This window comes from Apostichopus japonicus, chromosome 17, assembly GCF_037975245.1.
Source record: "Apostichopus japonicus isolate 1M-3 chromosome 17, ASM3797524v1, whole genome shotgun sequence".
Classification (NCBI taxonomy): Eukaryota; Metazoa; Echinodermata; class Holothuroidea; order Aspidochirotida; family Stichopodidae; genus Apostichopus; species Apostichopus japonicus.
Window position 1 is genome coordinate 8,675,312 of NC_092577.1, and position 19,752 is coordinate 8,695,063.

Genomic DNA, 19,752 nt, shown 5'->3' on the forward strand with positions numbered 1-19,752 from the left:
ACTGTTGTTCTACAGTCTACACTATTTAAAAGACTAGTAGACTGTTTTTCTACAGTCTACACTTTACTAGCAAATGGAGTTTCTACAGTCTACACTATTGGAAAGACCAGTCGACTGTTGTTCTATTTGAAAGTATAGTAGACAAAATCTTCTGAATATATAATGACGTCTGCTCTTAGCACAGATTAGTACATGATCGTGCAAGTCTATCATTTATAATACATATGAAAAATTGAATACTTCAATAAATATATTCTCGGCTGACCTTGGTACTAAGTGCCAGATGCCTGTTGTATAGTCCAAGGAGTATAGAATGTGGTGCATTATGGGAGTTAACGTTTGACTAGGAACAAAGTATTATGCTAAAGTTGATCTTATTCTAATTAGTTTGTTACCATGGAAACTTTGCAAGTACAAATAGTCAGGTCGCATTAGGTACCTCAGGATGGGTTGCGCTCATTGAATATTTCCATATGGTGCTCTGCCAAAGTTGGTTAGTGACATATATATAGGAAGCCATGGAAGCAACTAATAGTACACAATCTGTGGCACTTACAATCATATATTAGGTGGGTGTTAACAAATTTAAAATTCTAAGCAATTGATGTACTATGTAGACTGTAATATTTGATTACTAAAAGGTACCCATACAAGGGAAAAATGTTAATGGTCTAGAGACGGTAGAGACCAAATGTTCAGACAACCAAAATCAGCTTTGGAGGTTGTCCGGCGAACGACTAGTTGTTCACATCAAATTTGTATGTATGAATGATTAGATCATCTTGCAAGCAGGAACTCGCCACGAAAGCAGGAACTTGCGAAGAATCCTCATTGGCTTATCATAGCTGAGGATCTGAGGAAGGGGGTTAGGGTGTCCTGCTTGTAGCTTTAAGTGTGCTTATTTCATCACAGTCAAAATGACGGTTGTCAATTAATACTGTGTGAGAGTCACCAATTGTCATGATAGTATGCAAGCATGTACTGTTATTATTCTTTTCATACCTTGTAAATACTTTAAGAGAATTCAGAAATATACTACACTATACATACCTGAGGATTACAGGAGTTGTATGTTTTAACAAAAGTATCTTGTATGGTAATTATTAATATTGAAGTAACTACATTGTTGATAGCATAGTGGTGTATAGTCACTTTGCATGTCCCTTTTAACTTCATGTTCTGCTTCATTGATAGACACAGTCTGTAGTTGCTGTGTTAAAAGTCATATTTGTAATTCATACATCCTCAGGCCCAATAATTCATCAAGCATGGCATCGCTAAATGCTCTTCAAAATTGTCAAATTGGCAGACAAGTGCAAACGTGGATAGCAGTTTTGTGCACATGAGCCATGGTTTGTTATCAGAGACATATGTTAGAACTGTTACGATTGTTATATTATTGTATAGCAACACCATGTATGGTCGCACAGGAGGCTTCACTCTCTTGGTTTTGTGATGGAGTAAAGTGGACAATAAAAGGATCTAGTTTCTTAAAATAACTCTTTATTGGTTGGTTATTTCATAAGTATCTTATTACCACAAGAACTTTTAAAATTTGCTATGCAGACTTTGAACGATAAATGAATCCCTTACCTAACCAAAAACAGCTAAAAGTGACAATTATAAGAAGAAACCATTTATTTAATTTCTATACTGATGCACTTTCCTATGGATTTCTTTCACAGAGTTAGTGGAATTATACAGTACACCTTAATGCAAGTACAATGTTAGGGAAGTCTTTCATTAGTTTGAGTATGTACACGCTGTAGTGGAATTTATTTCATTCATAAATAGAATTATATTTTTAATCGAAATGTTGGCGAAGATATAAGTACAGGTAATTTCACCGATATCAAACATGAATAGAGCGATAGAAGAGACATTACTCTATTCCATGATTTGTATCGCACTACCCAACTATTTCTATAACTAAAGACTATTAATTGAAAGCGATTCATTAGTGAGATGAATTATATCTTAAATTGTGTGTACAAATAACTTCTGAATACTGCTGTACCTTCACCATGGCATATCGTGTGCTAGAAACAGATGGCGGTCATTGCTTCTCTCGTTATTGTTTGCGCTTTTTGTCCGCTCTTAATGTCCGCTACCTTCAAACAGGTTCGACTCGTTTTCGCGTTACTGTATTATGCAATTGTAAACAATAGTACTTGGTATTAGCAATTAGAGGTACAGGCACTGATCAAAACAATTGTCGACGGTTGTTGTTCCAAAGATAATACAATAAAGGTAAGGCGTAGTGTAAAACTGTTTTTTACTTTTGGTAACGATGAGTTCACCTCTTGTAGGCGTATGGATCAATCCCCTAGAAATATTTGTAGTTATCTTGGCCAAGGCTTAGTCTGAGTACGCTAAGGCGTAGCAAGGCGGAACATTCAAATGCTTAACTTTAGACCTAGCCTAGGCCTAGCCCTATATGGTCCAGTGCCATTCCGCCATAGGTACAGTACATACCGCCATACCATTCCGCCGTAGGTTTCCATCCTTTCCGCCATAGCAACATTGGGAAATAGATACACAATCTTTAATGGGTTTACAAACATTTAGAATCCGTACCATTCCTAACTCTATTTCCTAACCCTAATTCCTAACCCTAATTCCTAACCCTACAGTACTTCATAACCCTACTTCCTAACCCTAATTCCTAGCCCCTCGTAAGCTTTCCCATCCATATGGTATGGATTCTAAAGTTAGGCCCTTTAATGTACATGTTGATCTTGGTCTTGATACTGCACAAATCGCCCCTGATGTGGCTGTTGACGTGCAGTCCTTCAAGTTTTGTTGATTGAATAGTTTTAATTGTAAGTTCATAAGAGTCGATACACTGTCTTGAAAACATAAAATATTTGGTTGAAATAATCGAATTGATATGTAGGCTAGGTTCATTGATTATTAAAAGACCGATTCTGATTGTTGATTTAAATGACCAATTTTTTTATTGTGCTGGCCTAGGTAGTGTGAAGCGAAGCAATACACACTGTACAGTATATAGGCCTACAGTGTACCCACAATAATTGTGCTCTTTCCGCCACACAAAAGTGCTTTACTGCCATCGGGGTATAACCCCAGGCTGGGTTACAGTTACACTAGGCTAGGTCTTATTTTTTAACATTGCTACAATTTATTATTAACATGGTGGTACAACTCTGTTGACCACTGACTGAAGGAATCCTTTTTCTTTCATAAACAGATTATATTCTACAGTAGGCTGTAGCAGTAGTAAGTAGTACAATGCTAGCAGAAGGGGGCTATGGGGCTAGTAGGCTATAGGCCTATCCTAGGAAACTAGTTTTGAATAAGAGATAGTTGGTTTAAATTTAAGCACCTTGTGTCTCTAAACATGTGTTTATGTTAAAACTGATTAGATAGCCGACTTCTTCCTCTAATGAAAAGATTTAATGTGATGGCAGAAACATTGGTAATCCGTCCATTTTGTTTATATTCATTATGGCTGTTGGACTAAAAGTGGACCTGTGCATGCAGTGTGAGAACTAATTTTGTAATGACTGTTAGTGAACAAATCAATGGGCAACCCAATGTGTTGGCCGTTATGTTTATCCTGACTTTCCTTTTGATGAACAGCCAAACTTTGGGAAAAGAATCAACATGTCATGATTAATGTGATTGCAGTCTACGGTTCCAGTGCCATTCCGCCATAGGTACTACATTCCGCCATAGGTACATTCCGCCATACTGTACCTTTCCGCCATAGGTTTCGATCCTTTCCGCTATGTTTGAAAGGTATGTACATTTTAGGAATGGATTTTACACAGGAATGTATTGGTGAAACTTTCATTGATTCGGGTGGAAGGATAGGTACACCGTCTTCAAATGTGACGGTTGGCTGGATGACTGAATTGTACATACATTAAGACAATATTGGGAATAGATACACAGTATTTAATGTACACTTTGAATAGTTTTAATTGTAAGCAATCTTGAGTTGATACACTGTCTTTAAAAGTTGGTTGAATAAATCAAATTAATTTAGGTTGAGTGTTTATTAAAATTTCTGATTTTCGATTTGAATGAATGATTTTGTGGATTTTGCTGGCCTACAGGTACAGTAGTGCATACAGGTAGTGCATATAGGCCTGCAGGGAACCTACAATAAATGTGCTCTTTCCGCTATACACAATAGTGATTTACCACCATCGGGGTAACATGGCAGAATGGCACTTTTTCTTTCGCGGAAAGAGCAAATTTTCTATGGATGTACCGATGGCGGAATGACACGGCCCCCTAGTCTACATATCCTATAGCGAAATACTGAAATCTGTTTTAATACGTTTTCATGATAGGTACAGTATAGATCTGTTAGTTCATCTTTATGGATTGCCAAATTAGACTTTAAATGCATGTATGTTCAAACTACTACTACTGTACAGTATGCCTTGGTCTACATTACTGTAGTTCTTTTTTCAAAAAAAATCTAGGGATTAGTGACCTACTGTATACTCCTAATTACATGGCCTAGCCTAATTGGTCACGTCTATAGTAGCTTAGTCCAGAATACACCCTTCTCTACTGTATTAGAGACAAGAATGATCACAAAGTTGCTCTGAGGTACCCTATAGCTTATTTCAGCTGCAGACATCTAGCAGTCTAGGTTCCCCTTCATTACATATAAAAGTTAGAATGTACAGTAGATCCCAAGTGTATAGTTAACATTTACTTGTCATACCTGCTGTAGTACTGTATATACTTACAGAAGAAATGAAGTTAAAGCATTATTATTGGGTTGGAAGTTGTCTAGATTGTCATCCACAGGCTAATAATACTGTTGATCAAATTAAACCCTTTTTTAAACGCATGAACTTATTACTCATTCCTGGACCTATTCAGACAGTCACATAAACACTAATGGCATTGCAGAAATGACCTAAATATTGCCACTGGTTTTCGTTATTTGCTAAAAATTTTCTTTAGATGAGCCGAAGCAGAAAAACAAAACAATCAGAGGAGCAGAGAGCTGTCGATGCCTGTCTTAAAGGGAAAGACACCGAAGGATTTCAAGTGAAATTTATAGATGAGTTCATAGGTACAATTTCTTTTTTATTCATCTTTGTGAAGCTGCATTAAAAATTATTTGAAAGATTCACAACATAAGTCACATATCATTTATTTTGTTTTACAAACTATGAAATTTCCTAGATACAGTAGTTGAGCATGTGTGGTGACAAAATGAATCTAATTCTTTTCATCATTACATTTTGATTCCTTGCCAATGTAATAGAAATGAAACAACTATAACTGCAGTGGCAGAGACAAGTAGTTCTGCTATAAAGTGGCCCAAGGTTGCTACATCTATTTGACCAGTGCAAGAAACTTAAAAAAATTGTGGCTTGGTAAAGTCATCAGGTAACGAAGTAACATGTTTGTTTGCTTTAGTGTAGGAATGATCACAATTAGCATCATTTAAAGCCCCCCCCCCCCAATAAAAAAAATAGCAATGATGTACAGTGGTTCTGTCTTGAGGCTTACTTGTCATATACCAATTAACGATAGCTATATGATTTGCATAACTGGGAAAGTGGATGAAAAATATGGGTTTTCTGTACAGTAATCATCAGAAGTACTGTAGTACTTAAAAAAACATGAATCAGTTATATCTAGCCCATAAAACCAATGTTTACAGTAGGATGTTTCCTTTGATGTTTTGTTCTATACTTTCAGCCAAGCACCTACTGTAGCATTCCTGCTGAAATGTACAGTACTGTACAATACTGTACAATACAGTACAGTACAGTAGATATTCATAGCTGTAGATTACAGTGATTACACCTCTTATTCTTGCAATGCTTCAAATATTTTACCCGCAACAAGAAACATAAACCCCAAACTGCTATAAAACAATCTTTGAACACTTGACTTCTGAGCTCTGAATTAAAGAAATATTTTCCATGAAATGTGAAATCTTGTGTCATACTTTAATGAGTGAGACTTACTGTACACCTTGGAACCATTTATGTCAACTTTGCCTTCAGTTGGTTGCGATGCCAACATGTCCCTGTGCGTAGGAGTAAGAGTTATATAGTCTAGTGTGTTGGTACTCGTACATTGCAAAAATCAAACAACACACTGACTTTGCTAAATGATGCCTTCCAGAAGTACGATATGTGTATGGGTGTCAGCCTTGGATACATACTGCACCACTTAATGTACACCCTATGAATAGGATAAACCACAATTACAGATGAAACACAAAACAGAACATTAAGATTTCAGCATGCAACATTTCAGTATTTCTGTAACATGCTACTGTACAGGTATATCTCATTCTTCCTAAAACACCTTTCTGCAGGTTCTGAAGTAGGGTCTCCATAGCAACTTCTTCTCTGATATCATATTTGAACAGAACATACAGTATGTCGTACACCAACTACTGTACATTAGGTTCCAAATTGTCATTCTTCAGAACCTGCTAACATCAGGTGCATTACAGTATGTACGTTTTGTTGACTGTGTTCTTTAAAGGGTGTGAAGACTTGCGAAAAAAGAAACGTCTAATGCTGGTAATCTGACCTAGTTTCGAATGAGGTGTAACGGAAGTGTTAGACACCACCAGCGATCCCAGAAAATACACGCACAGCTTGCTATCGTCGGTAATCAGACACTAGTGTACAGCCAGTACATACAGCTGTGGTCAATACCCACAGCACAGTGCATAAACGATACAGCAATGGACATCTCAGGTCCAGCTACAGATAACAAGGTATCACGTTTTATTGCTGTCTGCATTTTGTAGCAACACAAACAAAACATCACTTGCAAGCAACAAAAAGTTAACTTTTTCAGATGTCTGCACACGGTTTGGGGCTAGCCTTTAAATAACAATAGGGTATAGAGGTATTTAATTTTACCCAATTCCCATGTCTCCCAATTCCCATGTCTTTTCATAGATCCATACTGTATGTCAGAGCATGGAGGTTGACACCATTTTACGGCAAGCAATCACTAACTGGTTTTCTGCTTAGTCTTGACTTCTGTTGCAACCTTGGTCAACATTGAAGCATAACCCTTTTTTCTCATTTTGTTACCCGGCCAGGCTCTGGTGTTTTTTGTGAGAAATTGTTCCAGAATGGAGACTTTCATTTTAGAATATAGAGGGGAACAAATTTCTCAACAAGAAGCGGAAGAAAGGGAAGCCCATTATCCAGAAGACAAAGGATTTTTACTTAAATTCTTTTGTCATAATGGAAAAAAAAATGGTGAGTTGTAAATTGTTAAGTATTTCTTAACTTACAGTTATACCTTTATATTGTACTAGGATTGAAATTGCAGTCTACTCAATACTCATTGTAGACAGAATTGTAATTGAAAGTTCAATGTTCATCTGCATACTCAGTTAACATGGTCTTCACTAGCATACTGACATACTAGTGTTTGCACGGGGTACCCGGGTTCCCACCCGACGCGATACTACCCTGTTCCTAATTTATTACCCGAATCCTACGCAAAGTGTGATTTTTTTTGTTGCAAACTGATGGTTCGGCAAGATTTTCCCATTGGCTTAGTGTGGTGTTAAGCTACCATATATACGAAGATAACAGCAACACTGAGAGTAATCCATGGATATCTTATAACTGAATCACATTTTCAGCAAATAAACAGATGGTTAGGCTAGATTTCCCCCATTAACTTTAGTGTGGCATAAGGCTACCATGTAGTCGAAGATAACAGCAAAAATGAAAGTTCCATGGATATCCTATAACTGCGTCACAATTTCAGCGAATAAACAGAGGGTAAACAATTTTGTTTCGGGTACCCGGATACCCGAAGGGTAACAGCTCTCGGGTATCCGGTTGTCGATTTTTGGACCTGTGTAAACACTTTGACTTACAAACAAACTAGAAGGTAACTATCTAAACAGTCTGCAGACCTTGAGCTTTTTGCCTCAGAAAAGTTGTGTTCAACCTACTGTACACTGTTGTGGAACTAAGAAGAGGTTAATGTATGTTACCATCAAAGCAGGGGAAATGTCATTACCCATATAACTTGGCAGACTATACACAAAGAAAAACATTGTGGGACCTTCCAATCGATCAATCTACTTATCAAGGTATTATCCTAGATTTGATCAAAAAGGATTGTACGCAAACTACTGTCATTTCTACAGGCAAAATGATTCTCTGTTGTAGAGGTTATCACATAAAGCATAGATGTGCTGGTTTTGTAGGCTACAGTATGTAGCTCTAGGCTTTACCTGCTGCATATTTATCATACAGGATTAGTTTGCCTACCACATCTAGTGTATTTACTGTACAAATAGTCCAGTCTCATTAATATTCTTAGCAATGCCAAGGACACTATTCCCTAGGGAAAATCTTACCAAAGATTTTGATCTTTGACTTTATATTACACAAACCATCTCAGTCACTGCCTTGAGTCAACATGTTAGGTTTATGTCAAGATCACCATAAATACTAATAGCATAATCCTATCAAAAGTGTATTCATTGTTTTGACATCTGATGGATCTCAGGGCATATATTGATCTGTCATGTTCGTAATATAATTGAGTGATATAACTTGAGAAGCAGTGAGGGAAAGGATTTCATATTTAATAACTCTGTGTGAATATAGATCATGTTTAAAGTACTCTCCAATATTGAGATAGGTGTCACACCTTGACAAAGTTACAACAAAATTTGTTCACAATGGCAGAACCTTTCAGTGGAATTTGACAGATGTATCCGTCCTACAAAGCTCTTATTTTAGCATCCAGTTCCACCACCTTGTCTCATAATATGCCACATGTGGATTTTCATCGCTGACCATAATCATCTTAACGTTCCTTGTTTTTCCCCCATTTTTGAAGTATCGATGCTTCAGATTCGTGCGGAAATGGAAGAATGGTTAATGATGGCAAAAACTTGGCAAACTGCAAGATGATGGTTTTCACTCTGGAAGGAGTGCCGAAACTGTGCCTCTTTGCATTGAAAGAAAGGGGAAGCGAACTGAGGTTTGACTATGGCTTCAGTGAACTACCATTGAGGGAGAGGGTATGTTATGGGTACATTTGGTTTTAGATATGAGAGCTATATCAGTACATATAACCTAGAGTACTTACAATATAATATGTGTGAATACAAATTGGCAACTCTATTTATGTATTTGTATTTTGTATGTATTTTAGATTCTCCTGCAAGCAGGAACTCGTGAAGAAGCCTCATTGGCTTATCAAAGCCGCAAGATGACCAAAACCAGTCTCTTACATTCATATTTAATGTCCATGATAATGAATTGTCAGTTGTCAACAACTCTGTAAATGGACGACATACATTAATCTTAGAGTGACTTGGGGACCGGTAAGTGTTAGATGGTGGGTTTACAAATCTTAAGTTAAATTAAATGGCATACATAGTTGAATTTGCTTCATTTATGTCCTTCGTATACAAATATAGGTCTATATGTAGCTGCCAGCATGCAAATGAGTTATCACGCAATTAAAGGATACCTGATGCGTCCCACACAAGATTATTTCTTCTAGATACAGTACTTCTTTCATTATTTGGAAAGGAAACAAAACTTTCCTTTGTCAGGAAGAGTTTGGCAAGTACAGATGAGAACACTGTAAGAGTTAGGTTTAAAAGCTACATAATAATGTGAAATCTGTCTCTTTTCCTTATACTTCCACAGATAAAACTGAAATTGCAGCATTTGTCAAAATTGCCAAAGTGTCAAAGGTGTAACCATGGAATACCGTGCGCAACAAGGTCATGAACGAGAGTGAGAAGTGGAAGAAGAGGTCCACAGATATCAGTTTATTCACTTCTTGAGGACATTGTGAAGAAGTATAAACATAATAATCTCAAGACAAATTCAGATGTATTTTTGTTTGAATAAGTATATTTTCAATTCTCAATGAAGTGTGAGTGTGCCATTGGAGGAGGAGCAGAGAGATGTTTTTTTTTCATGTTTTTTTTTTCATATATGTTTATCACATTCCTAAAGCTAATCTTGATTTTAACCTTTTACTCAACTTTTGTCATCTTCTCTATTGACCAATCACTCAGAGCTCCATTTGTCGTAAGTAACTTTCATATGTATTCATTTTAATATATGCTATAATTCCATACCACATGTCATAATTTTCCCATTAGACCATTATTTTATTTTAAATGTTATTCCATTTAGTCGCAAAATGGAGAAAACTGATACATCAGATGAACATAAGATGAGGCTTACTCATTATTTGTGGGGATTTTTTTTCCCTATCCATTCTGTCCAACCACTTTTTGCTGAAAGTTACAACTCTAAACGTAATACTGATTGCATTTACTATAAGTTTAGTGAGCATGTTTTCTTTTACCTTTATGATTTTATACACAATCTTTTTTTTATATCCAGTTAAAATGTTCAAACCAAACTTACCAATGTGAGAGACACAATACCATTAGCTAGTTTAAGTTGCAACGTGTTGTGTGTTGCAACAGGCATTTGTCATTTTAGTTATTATTGAGCAATAACTAATTGAATATAAACTGTCTTTGACATTCAAGTCATTATCCTATCAGTGATGTCACAATAAAGAATGTAATCTGATATTCCAACAATAAACAGGCACAATCCATATCCAATTAGTGTGCATGTGTGTTTTTTTCTACATATTTCTTCCAATCTAAATTGCTTGATCACAATCTGGAAGCTTAGCTAACATGTATTAGATTGCCATTTTTGATTGTGACTAGTCAATCGGTGAATTATATGCAATGCAAATTCTGATGCTTTCAACTACTACTTTACAGTAACATAACTTTTGTTAGCATAGTGTTATTCCATAGATCAGTCACATTTGTTCTAATATTGATTTATCAGGAGATTTGAACAAGAACTCAATTGTGAGCGTGTAACCTAACATGCTCAATCATCAGTGTACCTCAAGTTTCCTCCGACAAAGTTTAGCGAACGTATTTACTAGCATTTATTTGGCAAGATTGCATGAAGCCCTGTCCCTTATAAATAATGACAATTTGAAAACTTAGCATGAATTCACTACGTGCGAGACCTCTTCAATGGCTGAAATTTCTGTTTTATTAAGAAACAAAAAAGGTTGCATGGAATGTCTTCTTACTCCAAGCCTCCCAATCATGTGCAAAGGAGCGGCCTCGTCTAAATGTTTCTAAGGCTTCTGGACCTGATGCAATCCATCCGTATTTGTTGAAGACTTTTCCACACTAGTTCTGCGTTCCACTCTCATTGGTTTTTAGTAAATTTATGAATGAAGTTTATGTTCCTAAGGACTAGAGATGTGCTAATGTTACCCCAATTTTCAAGAAGGGTGATAAGTATAAACCCTGTAATTATAGGCCCGTTAGTCTCACTAGTGTTGTTTGGAAGGTCATGGAGTATATTGTTAAAAAGTCTATGGTCAGTCACTTCAGCAGTCAGTCTTTGATCAGAGAGTCTCAACATGGCTTTTGTCAAAAAAGGTCTTGTCTCACTGATATTCTTGAGTCTATGGAAGATGTAACAAGCTCACTAAATAGGCAGAAGTCTGTAGATGTTGTGTTCCTGGATTTCCAGAAGGCCTTTGATAAAGTTCCCCACCAGTTTCTTTTACTTAGGCTGAAGAGTATGGTTGTCAATGGGAATTTACTGTCTTGGATCGAGAATTGGCTTGGTAATAAGAAACAGAGAGTGGTAATTAAAGGCTGTGTGTCTTCTTGACAGGACGTTAGTAGTGGGGTTCCACAAGTGTCTGTTTTGGGTCCCTTGTTGTTTGTTGCCTATGTAAATGAAATTGACGGAGATATTTTGTGTACAGCTAAGAAGTTTGCTGATGACACCAAATTGTACCCTGATGTCTCTTCCAAAAGCGATTCTGAGAAGTTTCAAACGGATTTGGATAATGTTTTTCTTGGTCTCGTGGATTGTGAATGCTTTTTAATTGATAAATGCAAGGTGATGCATATTGGTATAGTAGTAACCAAATGTATACCTACAATCTTACTGGTGTGGAGTTACAGGAGGTCTTTGTTGAAAGAGACCTAGGTATCAACATTGACTCATCTCTGCAACCTTCTAAACATTGTCTTGAAGCTGCTAAAAGAGGTAATATAGTTGTAGGTATAAGAGGAAGTTAGTTTTCTGAAAGAGGACATAGTAGTTAGGCTTTATAAGCAGTTGGTTAGGCCTCATCTGGAGTATGTTGTGCAGGCTTGGAACCCATACTTTGCCAAGGATAAGGGAGTACTCGAAAAGTTCCAGAGGAGGGCTGCTAGGTTGATTAGTTCCTTAAAGAGTGTTCCTTATTATAGGCGGTTACAACTGTTGAATCTCACCAAACTGGAGGTTACGTGGTGACTTGATTCAGGTTTTCAAGATTGTGTATGGTTTTGACAATTTATCCTTCACCGACTTGTTCATGTTTGCTAATAGTAGTTGTACCAGAGGTCATTGTCTCAAACTCCATAAGTCACAAAGTAGGATTAATATTCGGGTTAATTATTTTTTTCTAATAGGGTTGTGAATGAGTGGAACGGTTTGCCTGAGAAAGTTGTACTTGCAAGTAGTGGAATGTGTTTAAGAATGCTTTGGACAAGCACTTTAAGCATTGTAATCGGGTATGAATGTTTGTATCTTCAGTTTTTTCCTCTCCTATAGGGTCCTTGGTGGGGACTTGAGTGTCCCTTCTGATCTTTTTTTTCTACTAAACTAAACTAAACCACTTAGAGATACTGTAACCTGTTTTGAATGGGCTTTTGGGGAACAGAAGCATGACCCATCTGTTTAAATTGTGCAATCTTAGATCTGATTAGCTGACGGAAAATGTCGTACAATCCCAAGTGACAATTGACGTGCAAGATTATATTGGCACACATTTCTGCCTTTGTTACATGAATACTAATCATAATTAACGTTAAAGAAATCCGCACATTGCTACCGAATTCGCATATGTGAAAACTACACGTTTTATCTCAGCTCAAGGGTTGGGTAGAGGACAGATTTTCGAAAGAGGATGCGAGGGCGCACTCATATCAATTGTAACAAGCAAAGTAACAGTATATGTAGTCTTGTATAAGACTACCTATAGGCCTATTGTAAAGCATTAGGAAGAGCGTGTGCATAGGCTGTGGGTATTCCATCTAAGTGTCCTCTATTTGGGTTGTTATTGTTTTCATTGTAACCTTTCGTAATTGAGCTTGAGATCAACCTTTCCTCGAAAAGAATTAGTGAAGTGACTCTTAACCCCTCCCTCATAACACATCTTAACCACAACCATATACATTCCAATTTACACCACCCCTGGTTAAAAGATTGGTCCCCTTTTCGAAAGACTTGTCCCCCCACGCCCTCCTCGAAAATCGAGTACGAGGATACCATATTAGTGTATAAAGTGTTTCGTACCATATGTACAGTACGTAGTCTTCCAAATGTTACGTTTCTGACAACTTGGTCTCCAAATTAACAATTATTACATCTTAAGACAGTTATATCTGTAAATCCTAATGATTTAGGAAAAGTGGTCTTTGTTCTTTTTTACAGCGTAAGGGAGTCGTGATGCTAATTTGAAGTAACATGATTGTCATTAGGGGAGTGGGTTCTAGTGGATCATCAAGTTGATTGCTCTCCATGTCCAGGCTCTATCTTGAGTAACTTTTCTTCAAACGTTCAATTTGACATGTAGCGGTAACCGATCGCTATTCAATGAAATGTGTAGGGCAAGGTGAGTGACGAGGGAGAGTAGGGTAGGGTGGGGGGGGGGGGCAGTTGCCAACTAAGAATTAATTGCAATGGTCATGGCAGTTGAAATAAGTAACAGTTACAGTAGTTTACTTTGTTAGCAGAGTCGCCCAAGATAGAGCCTCTTGGAAGAAGGATTTATCTGGTGAAAAATTTACTGCAACAAAATTACACAAACAAATGGCATTTTCGGTCTACTCATATAAAGTTGGAGGATCTATGAAATGATAAACTCTTGCTTGTCCTTTGTGGTATATGAATCTTGGTCAAGTTGTGTAATTGCTAAGAGGTTAAAATATCAATATTGGGAACCAACTTTAAAAACCACTTAGTAAGTAACTTTATACGTTTCTACTAAACGTATATAGTCTCAAACTATCATGATGAAGCCTAGAAAATATTTTGTTAACAATTCACGAAGTTAGCCTCCGTATACTTATTTCGACTTCTTTGTAAGACCTGATATACAGTAAGGAACTGTTGGTGTCTAATGCCAAGTTGCTGTCTCAACAACGGCATTAAATCACAGCTGACGGAAGTTGTGATTAGCAACAAGAACGGCATGAAAAACAGCGGTATTTTTTAGTGGACACCGTGGAGCTAATATTTCAGAAAAAAACATGCTATTTCTTTCGGAGGGGGGAGGACAGATGAAAAAAATTGAACGAAGGCCTTCAACTAATCAACAAAGAAAAAAGACATAAATCTTAACCGAGGAAACTAACAACTTTAATCAAACAACTGTTTGAATTTAAAGAAACAAATTAATTTCGACGAGGGCATGATTTTCGAAGGTGTTTATTTTAAACAACAACAACACCCTACTTTTACTTGCTGACGACGTCGTCATTTAAAAAAAAAAACATAATGAGAAAACAAACAACAAAAACAATTAAACATTAAAAATAACAAAAATGTTCCCTTTCTCATTCCATAATACTCAGGCACTGTCTTCTCATTTAAACCACTCTGTGTAAATACGCTCAGCTGACCGTCTTAAGCTTGCGGCCGGATAATAATTCGACCACTTCAGTACCATAGATTGGTCAGTCCAAAGCGGTTCTGCGCATAAAAAATACCGTTATGTTAGGAACAAGATTTTAAGAGGGGATCATTAACTTTATATAATTGAGTATTTTATTTTACTCTTCCACAATGCCTGCATTATCATAATTTCCTAATCACCCCTAATAACTATAACAATTATTCTTATTCGATTTCAAATTGTCTTAAAGACTTAGTCAAAATAGTCATAATATCCAGTGGTTGTATCAATTGTTGAAGAAAACTTATTAGTGGTATCATAGTCGACCAGTGGTACAGTTTGCGAGTCGTGTTCCAGTTTCTCTTCCGTCGTTTGCTCTACCACCTCCCTGACTGTACTCGTCTCCTCACTCGTCCCGTAATTTGCCTCCTCCTCTTCTTCCTGCATCGTTCCCCCTTCCGTCGTTTGCTCTACCACCTCCCTGACTGTACTCGTCTCCGCACTCGTCCCGTAATTTGCCTCCTCCTCTTCTTCCTGCATCGTTCCCCCTTCCGTCGTTTGCTCTACCACCTCCCTGACTGTACTCGTCTCCTCACTCGTCCCGTAATTTGCCTCCTCCTCTTCTTCCTGCATCGTTCCCCCTTCCGTCGTTTGCTCTACCACCTCCCTGACTGTACTCGTCTCCGCACTCGTCCCGTAATTTGCCTCCTCCTCTTCTTCCTGCATCGTTCCCCCTTCCGTCGTTTGCTCTACCACCTCCCTGACTGTACTCGTCTCCTCACTCGACTCGTAATTTGCCTCCTCTTCTTCCTGCATCGTTTCCTCTTCCGTCGTTTGCTCTACCACCTCCCTGACTGTACTCGTCTCCTCACTCGTCTCGTAATTTGCCTCCTCATCCTCTTCTTCCTCGTTCGTTCCCTCTTCGGTCGTTTGCTCCACCACCTCCCTGACTGTACTCGTCTCCTCACTCGTCTCGTAATTTGCCTCCTCCTCTTCTTCCTCCTTCGTTCCCCCTTCCGTCGTTTGCTCCACCACCTCCCTGACTGTACTCGTCTCCTCACTCATCTCGTAAGTTGCCTCCTCTTCTTCTTCCTCCTTGGTTTCCTCCGGGTCACTTACCCCTTTTCCTGTCTCCTTCTTTTTTTCATGACCGTCCTTTCGTTCATTGTCCATTTCAACCTCATCTTTATCATCTAACGGGGGGCATTTTACCTCCTTGATAACTGCACCGGTAGCAAAATAAAAGTCACATGACGCCAGCTGAAGGGCACAGGAGTTAACAAACTGCTTGCCGTTGCTTCCGCAAGTCCTAACTACATTACCAAAGCTTTTACAGTCAATCTTGATCCGGGCGCATTTCTCATCGACAACAGCAGATAGGCTGTATGCTGGAGATCAAAATGATAATTTATGATATTAACATATCATAAAGTACTGTATATATATATATATATTTGAAATCGTAGTGATTTGAAAAATCCAGAACAGTGAAAAAACTGGTTGTATGTTCATAGGTTCGAAACCGGTAAGAAAGGTCGTAAATCCACAGTATATATACATATATATATATATATATATATATATATATATATATATATATTTATGTGTTTGCGTGTTTGTGTGTATTTATATATGTATATAACTGAGAGCATTCGCCATATAAACTCTAGACGTCAAGTGTTGCATTCTGAGGCAATTTTACACTTTTATAAGGTCTATATTCAGATATAACCATAAGGTCGTGCTAAAGACTATTTTTGGATTTTGTTAGATGTTGGAAGGGGGAGGGTGTCGGGAGGAGGGTGGGGGGGGGGGTATATCCCCGGACCGGATCCTCGCCTCAATTGATGTGTAGTTACTTACCTTTAACACTCTCAATTGTTACGGAAAGCGTTCCAATGAGTAACACAATAAATAGACCAACTCGTGACTTCATTTTGGTGACTGTGAACAAACAATCAAGAGGTAACCTCGAAAATGTTATTTCGATGATTTGAATCACACAGTAACCCCATTACATAACAAGTATGTACATATCTACGTAGTACGATGGCGCAATATCCTATAGAGGTATAGGTGTCGTATCACAGTTAATTGCTGCCATTGACTTCCACACTAAATTCGTCACTTTCCAGAGCCGTTAGAGTATATGTTTATAGACGTTTTAAACTGACATTATGGCCTGCCCACCATATTATAGCTGATAACTTGGGCTTTGTGCCATTCATGACAATTTAGACTTTGAGCTAGAAGAACACAAAAGTTAGCATAGTGCTCACAGGACCCATCTGCCGCTGCGGAAACTTATTGTTTCAGCAAAGGTTTTGTAAAATGCCTGTAATCATCTTCAATCCTCTAGATTTTTAGATCATTAGTAGCTTTTTTTCAACCCTCTTCACTATATACCATAAACAGAATGATGATGACTGAAAAAAAGGATCGTCAGTTGGTAATTAAGGACTATTTTCCGACAATGGTTTAACTTTTCAGGCGGACGTGCACTACTTAAATTGTTTTATGATTATTTGCATACGTGACTTGTTCTTTTCATTAATACCGTATTTAACTTTAGCGTAATGATATACCAAAGGTATTCTAGGTATTTCCCAGACTAGGCTCTAACTGTCGTTGAACCTGTCTTGGTTAAATTTTCCTTTCATTAATTTTTTATCCTGTCACCCTTCCCGACAACGCCCCCCCCCCACCCACCTCCTTTGATGTCATCTGCCGTTGGAAGTTATAACATTAAACTATTGTTACTGAACATTACCGAAATGTGTTCGGTTTCCCTTGTGGCAAGATTTACAGAACTGAATAGAGTGTGCAGGTACATGATAACCCAGCGATCAGTCTAGGCATCCTCCGCCACTTTTTGGGGGGAGGGGGGAGGATGGAGGGAGGGAGGGAGGGGTGAATGGATGGATAGGATGAATAGGATGGATAGGATTGATGGATAGGATGGATGGAAAGCACATTTATACAGCCCAGCTTCACAGATAAGGGAGCGCATTCAAAAGCTTTGGACCACTTCGAGCGAAAGTTCTAGTACTATATTTTGTGTGGACACTCGAGATGAAAAGGAGTACTTTGTCAGACGAGAAACCACGATAAGTTCTTTTAATTAATCAGTTGCATTATTATAAGTAAAAGGCACGGGCCATACGCGGAACACCGGATAACCTGTGAATCAAAATGTCATCTTGATCATATCTTTATCTATATAGATATCTATCTTATATATATATCTATATCTATATATATATATACATAAACATATATATATATATATATATATACATATATATATATACATATATATATATAAATAAATACATACATATATAAATATATACATATATAAATATATCAGTTACCTGGTCCCGTGGACCGGTCAACATGTTTAGAGTTTCATTCACGAATAGTCACGAGGAATAATAAAATATACAATTTTGTCATTATGGTGCTAATTGTTAATGAACTAACTGAACAATGAGTCATTTTGTTGAAAATTGCTATAATATATTCTAACAAATTAAAATATCGCATCATTTCGACGGTCGGCCTTAACGTTTTTATATTCTTTAAAACACTTATTCTGCATTGCTTGCCAAGCTTGACGTGAAAAATCAAGTTGTTTTCGTTTTGAATATCGTTTAGAAAGTTTATGAGATTCCATCAAAATATGATGAATAAGTTATTAATCAAAAAAAATTGTGTAATACTCACATTAAGATATTAATACCGAAAATATAGCGAACAAACGTATCTCTAGAATCTATAATAGATACCCGTCTTCCACCAAGTTGCTTTGCAGAGACAAACGGTGACCTAATTTCCAATATCTCACGGTGGCATTCACCTGATCACGCAGCAAGTGGAATGTGAACCTCTGGTAACAAATGAAAGGATATATATATGTATATATATATATATATATATATATATATATATAGTGATGCAGTGGTAACAAATAGACTGAATAGTTCCAATTATTGTCACATGGCATTTAATGATGATTAGTTGCTAAAAAATAGCTGATTTTGCAGGAGAATAAATTTTCACACTTGACCTGGGCAAAAATTCAAGCAACCTTGGGTGAAAAAGTATACAAAACTATTTGCCAGTTGAATAAACAGGAAGCTTGATTTTATCACCCATGAGTCATATATAGGTCAGCTGATGAAATAACTTGATTATATGTTGGCACCGATGTTAAATTGATCCCTGTTTGCAGATTTTATTTTATTGGATTGATGATGGAGCACATACCATGCTCCACTGTTTGCTTTCATGTATAGCAGTGCTTCAAATGTCACAACCTTACTTGTGAGTTCTTAGTTGCAACCATTTGTGCACACATTTACTCTGCGTGACTAAGTCACTTGCAGGTATTATAATGTTACAGGTATTCTTTCCCTATGGACTAAACGTTATGCCGTTTGCATTGCATTCTTGTTTATGCCAAAAGCTCCAAAAGCTATATTTGCATGTGGAGTGAGGTTGGTCTTTCATGGGTAACAACATTCCAATTATTTATATAAACACTAAATGCAATGTATGTGTCTTTGTTGGCTTTGTAGATCATCTAATTTGCTCATTGAAAACTGTTCAGTTCTATGGGCGGCCATTACCGCGGTTATGGGCATACATTTTTATGTAAATTATGTAAAAAATCAAAAATTGTTAACCAAAACCCTGTCAACACATTCATATATTCAATGAAAGCGGGCAGAACCAAAGACTCAATAGGTGCTAGGGTAACAACTGCAACATGTTCAGGATATGCTGTTTTAGCACTTATCTAAGAACTTAACGTATTTTATGGCAATTTACATTCGAGATGATCACTGTATTCGTACCGACCCTTTTCTTAGTTCAGTGGCACCGATAACGGTTCTAGCAAATCGTGTTCACCAAGTTCCGATGAACGCACTTCCTTATTGCATAGGAAGATTGCTCTAGAGATGATGTCGTTGAAGCCTCTGCATCGAACTCTTTACGTGGCTGCCGTTGGAAAAGTAACGTGTCACAAAACCTGACATAATATTGGGAGAGTAG

The 19,752-nt window shown here is 37.4% G+C and overlaps 1 protein-coding gene and 1 long non-coding RNA gene across 3 annotated transcripts; one reads left to right on the top strand and one right to left on the bottom strand.

Moving 5' to 3' along the window:
• The first annotated feature begins 67 nt into the window (after positions 1 to 67).
• LOC139985154 (uncharacterized) lies at positions 68 to 10,598 on the top strand. The gene is made up of 6 exons (XR_011799314.1): positions 68 to 2,250; positions 3,604 to 3,762; positions 4,951 to 5,062; positions 7,070 to 7,232; positions 8,842 to 9,025; positions 9,663 to 10,598. It is a non-coding gene; the product is annotated as an uncharacterized lncRNA (long non-coding RNA).
• Positions 10,599 to 14,420: 3,822 nt separating this feature from the next.
• Positions 14,421 to 18,583, bottom strand: LOC139985132 (uncharacterized). 2 transcript variants are annotated; one of them, XM_071999370.1, is made up of 4 exons: positions 18,421 to 18,583; positions 16,558 to 16,638; positions 15,541 to 16,082; positions 14,421 to 15,450 (listed from the first exon to the last, which is right to left on the bottom strand). In XM_071999370.1, exons 2-4 carry the CDS (start codon positions 16,628 to 16,630, stop codon positions 14,947 to 14,949), a joined length of 1,119 nt encoding a protein of 372 aa, XP_071855471.1. In that variant the 5' UTR covers positions 16,631 to 16,638; positions 18,421 to 18,583; the 3' UTR covers positions 14,421 to 14,946. The 2 variants fall into 2 exon arrangements, with proteins under 2 accessions (XP_071855471.1, XP_071855470.1); XM_071999369.1 differs by having other exon boundaries at positions 14,421 to 16,082.
• Positions 18,584 to 19,752: the final 1,169 nt, after the last annotated feature.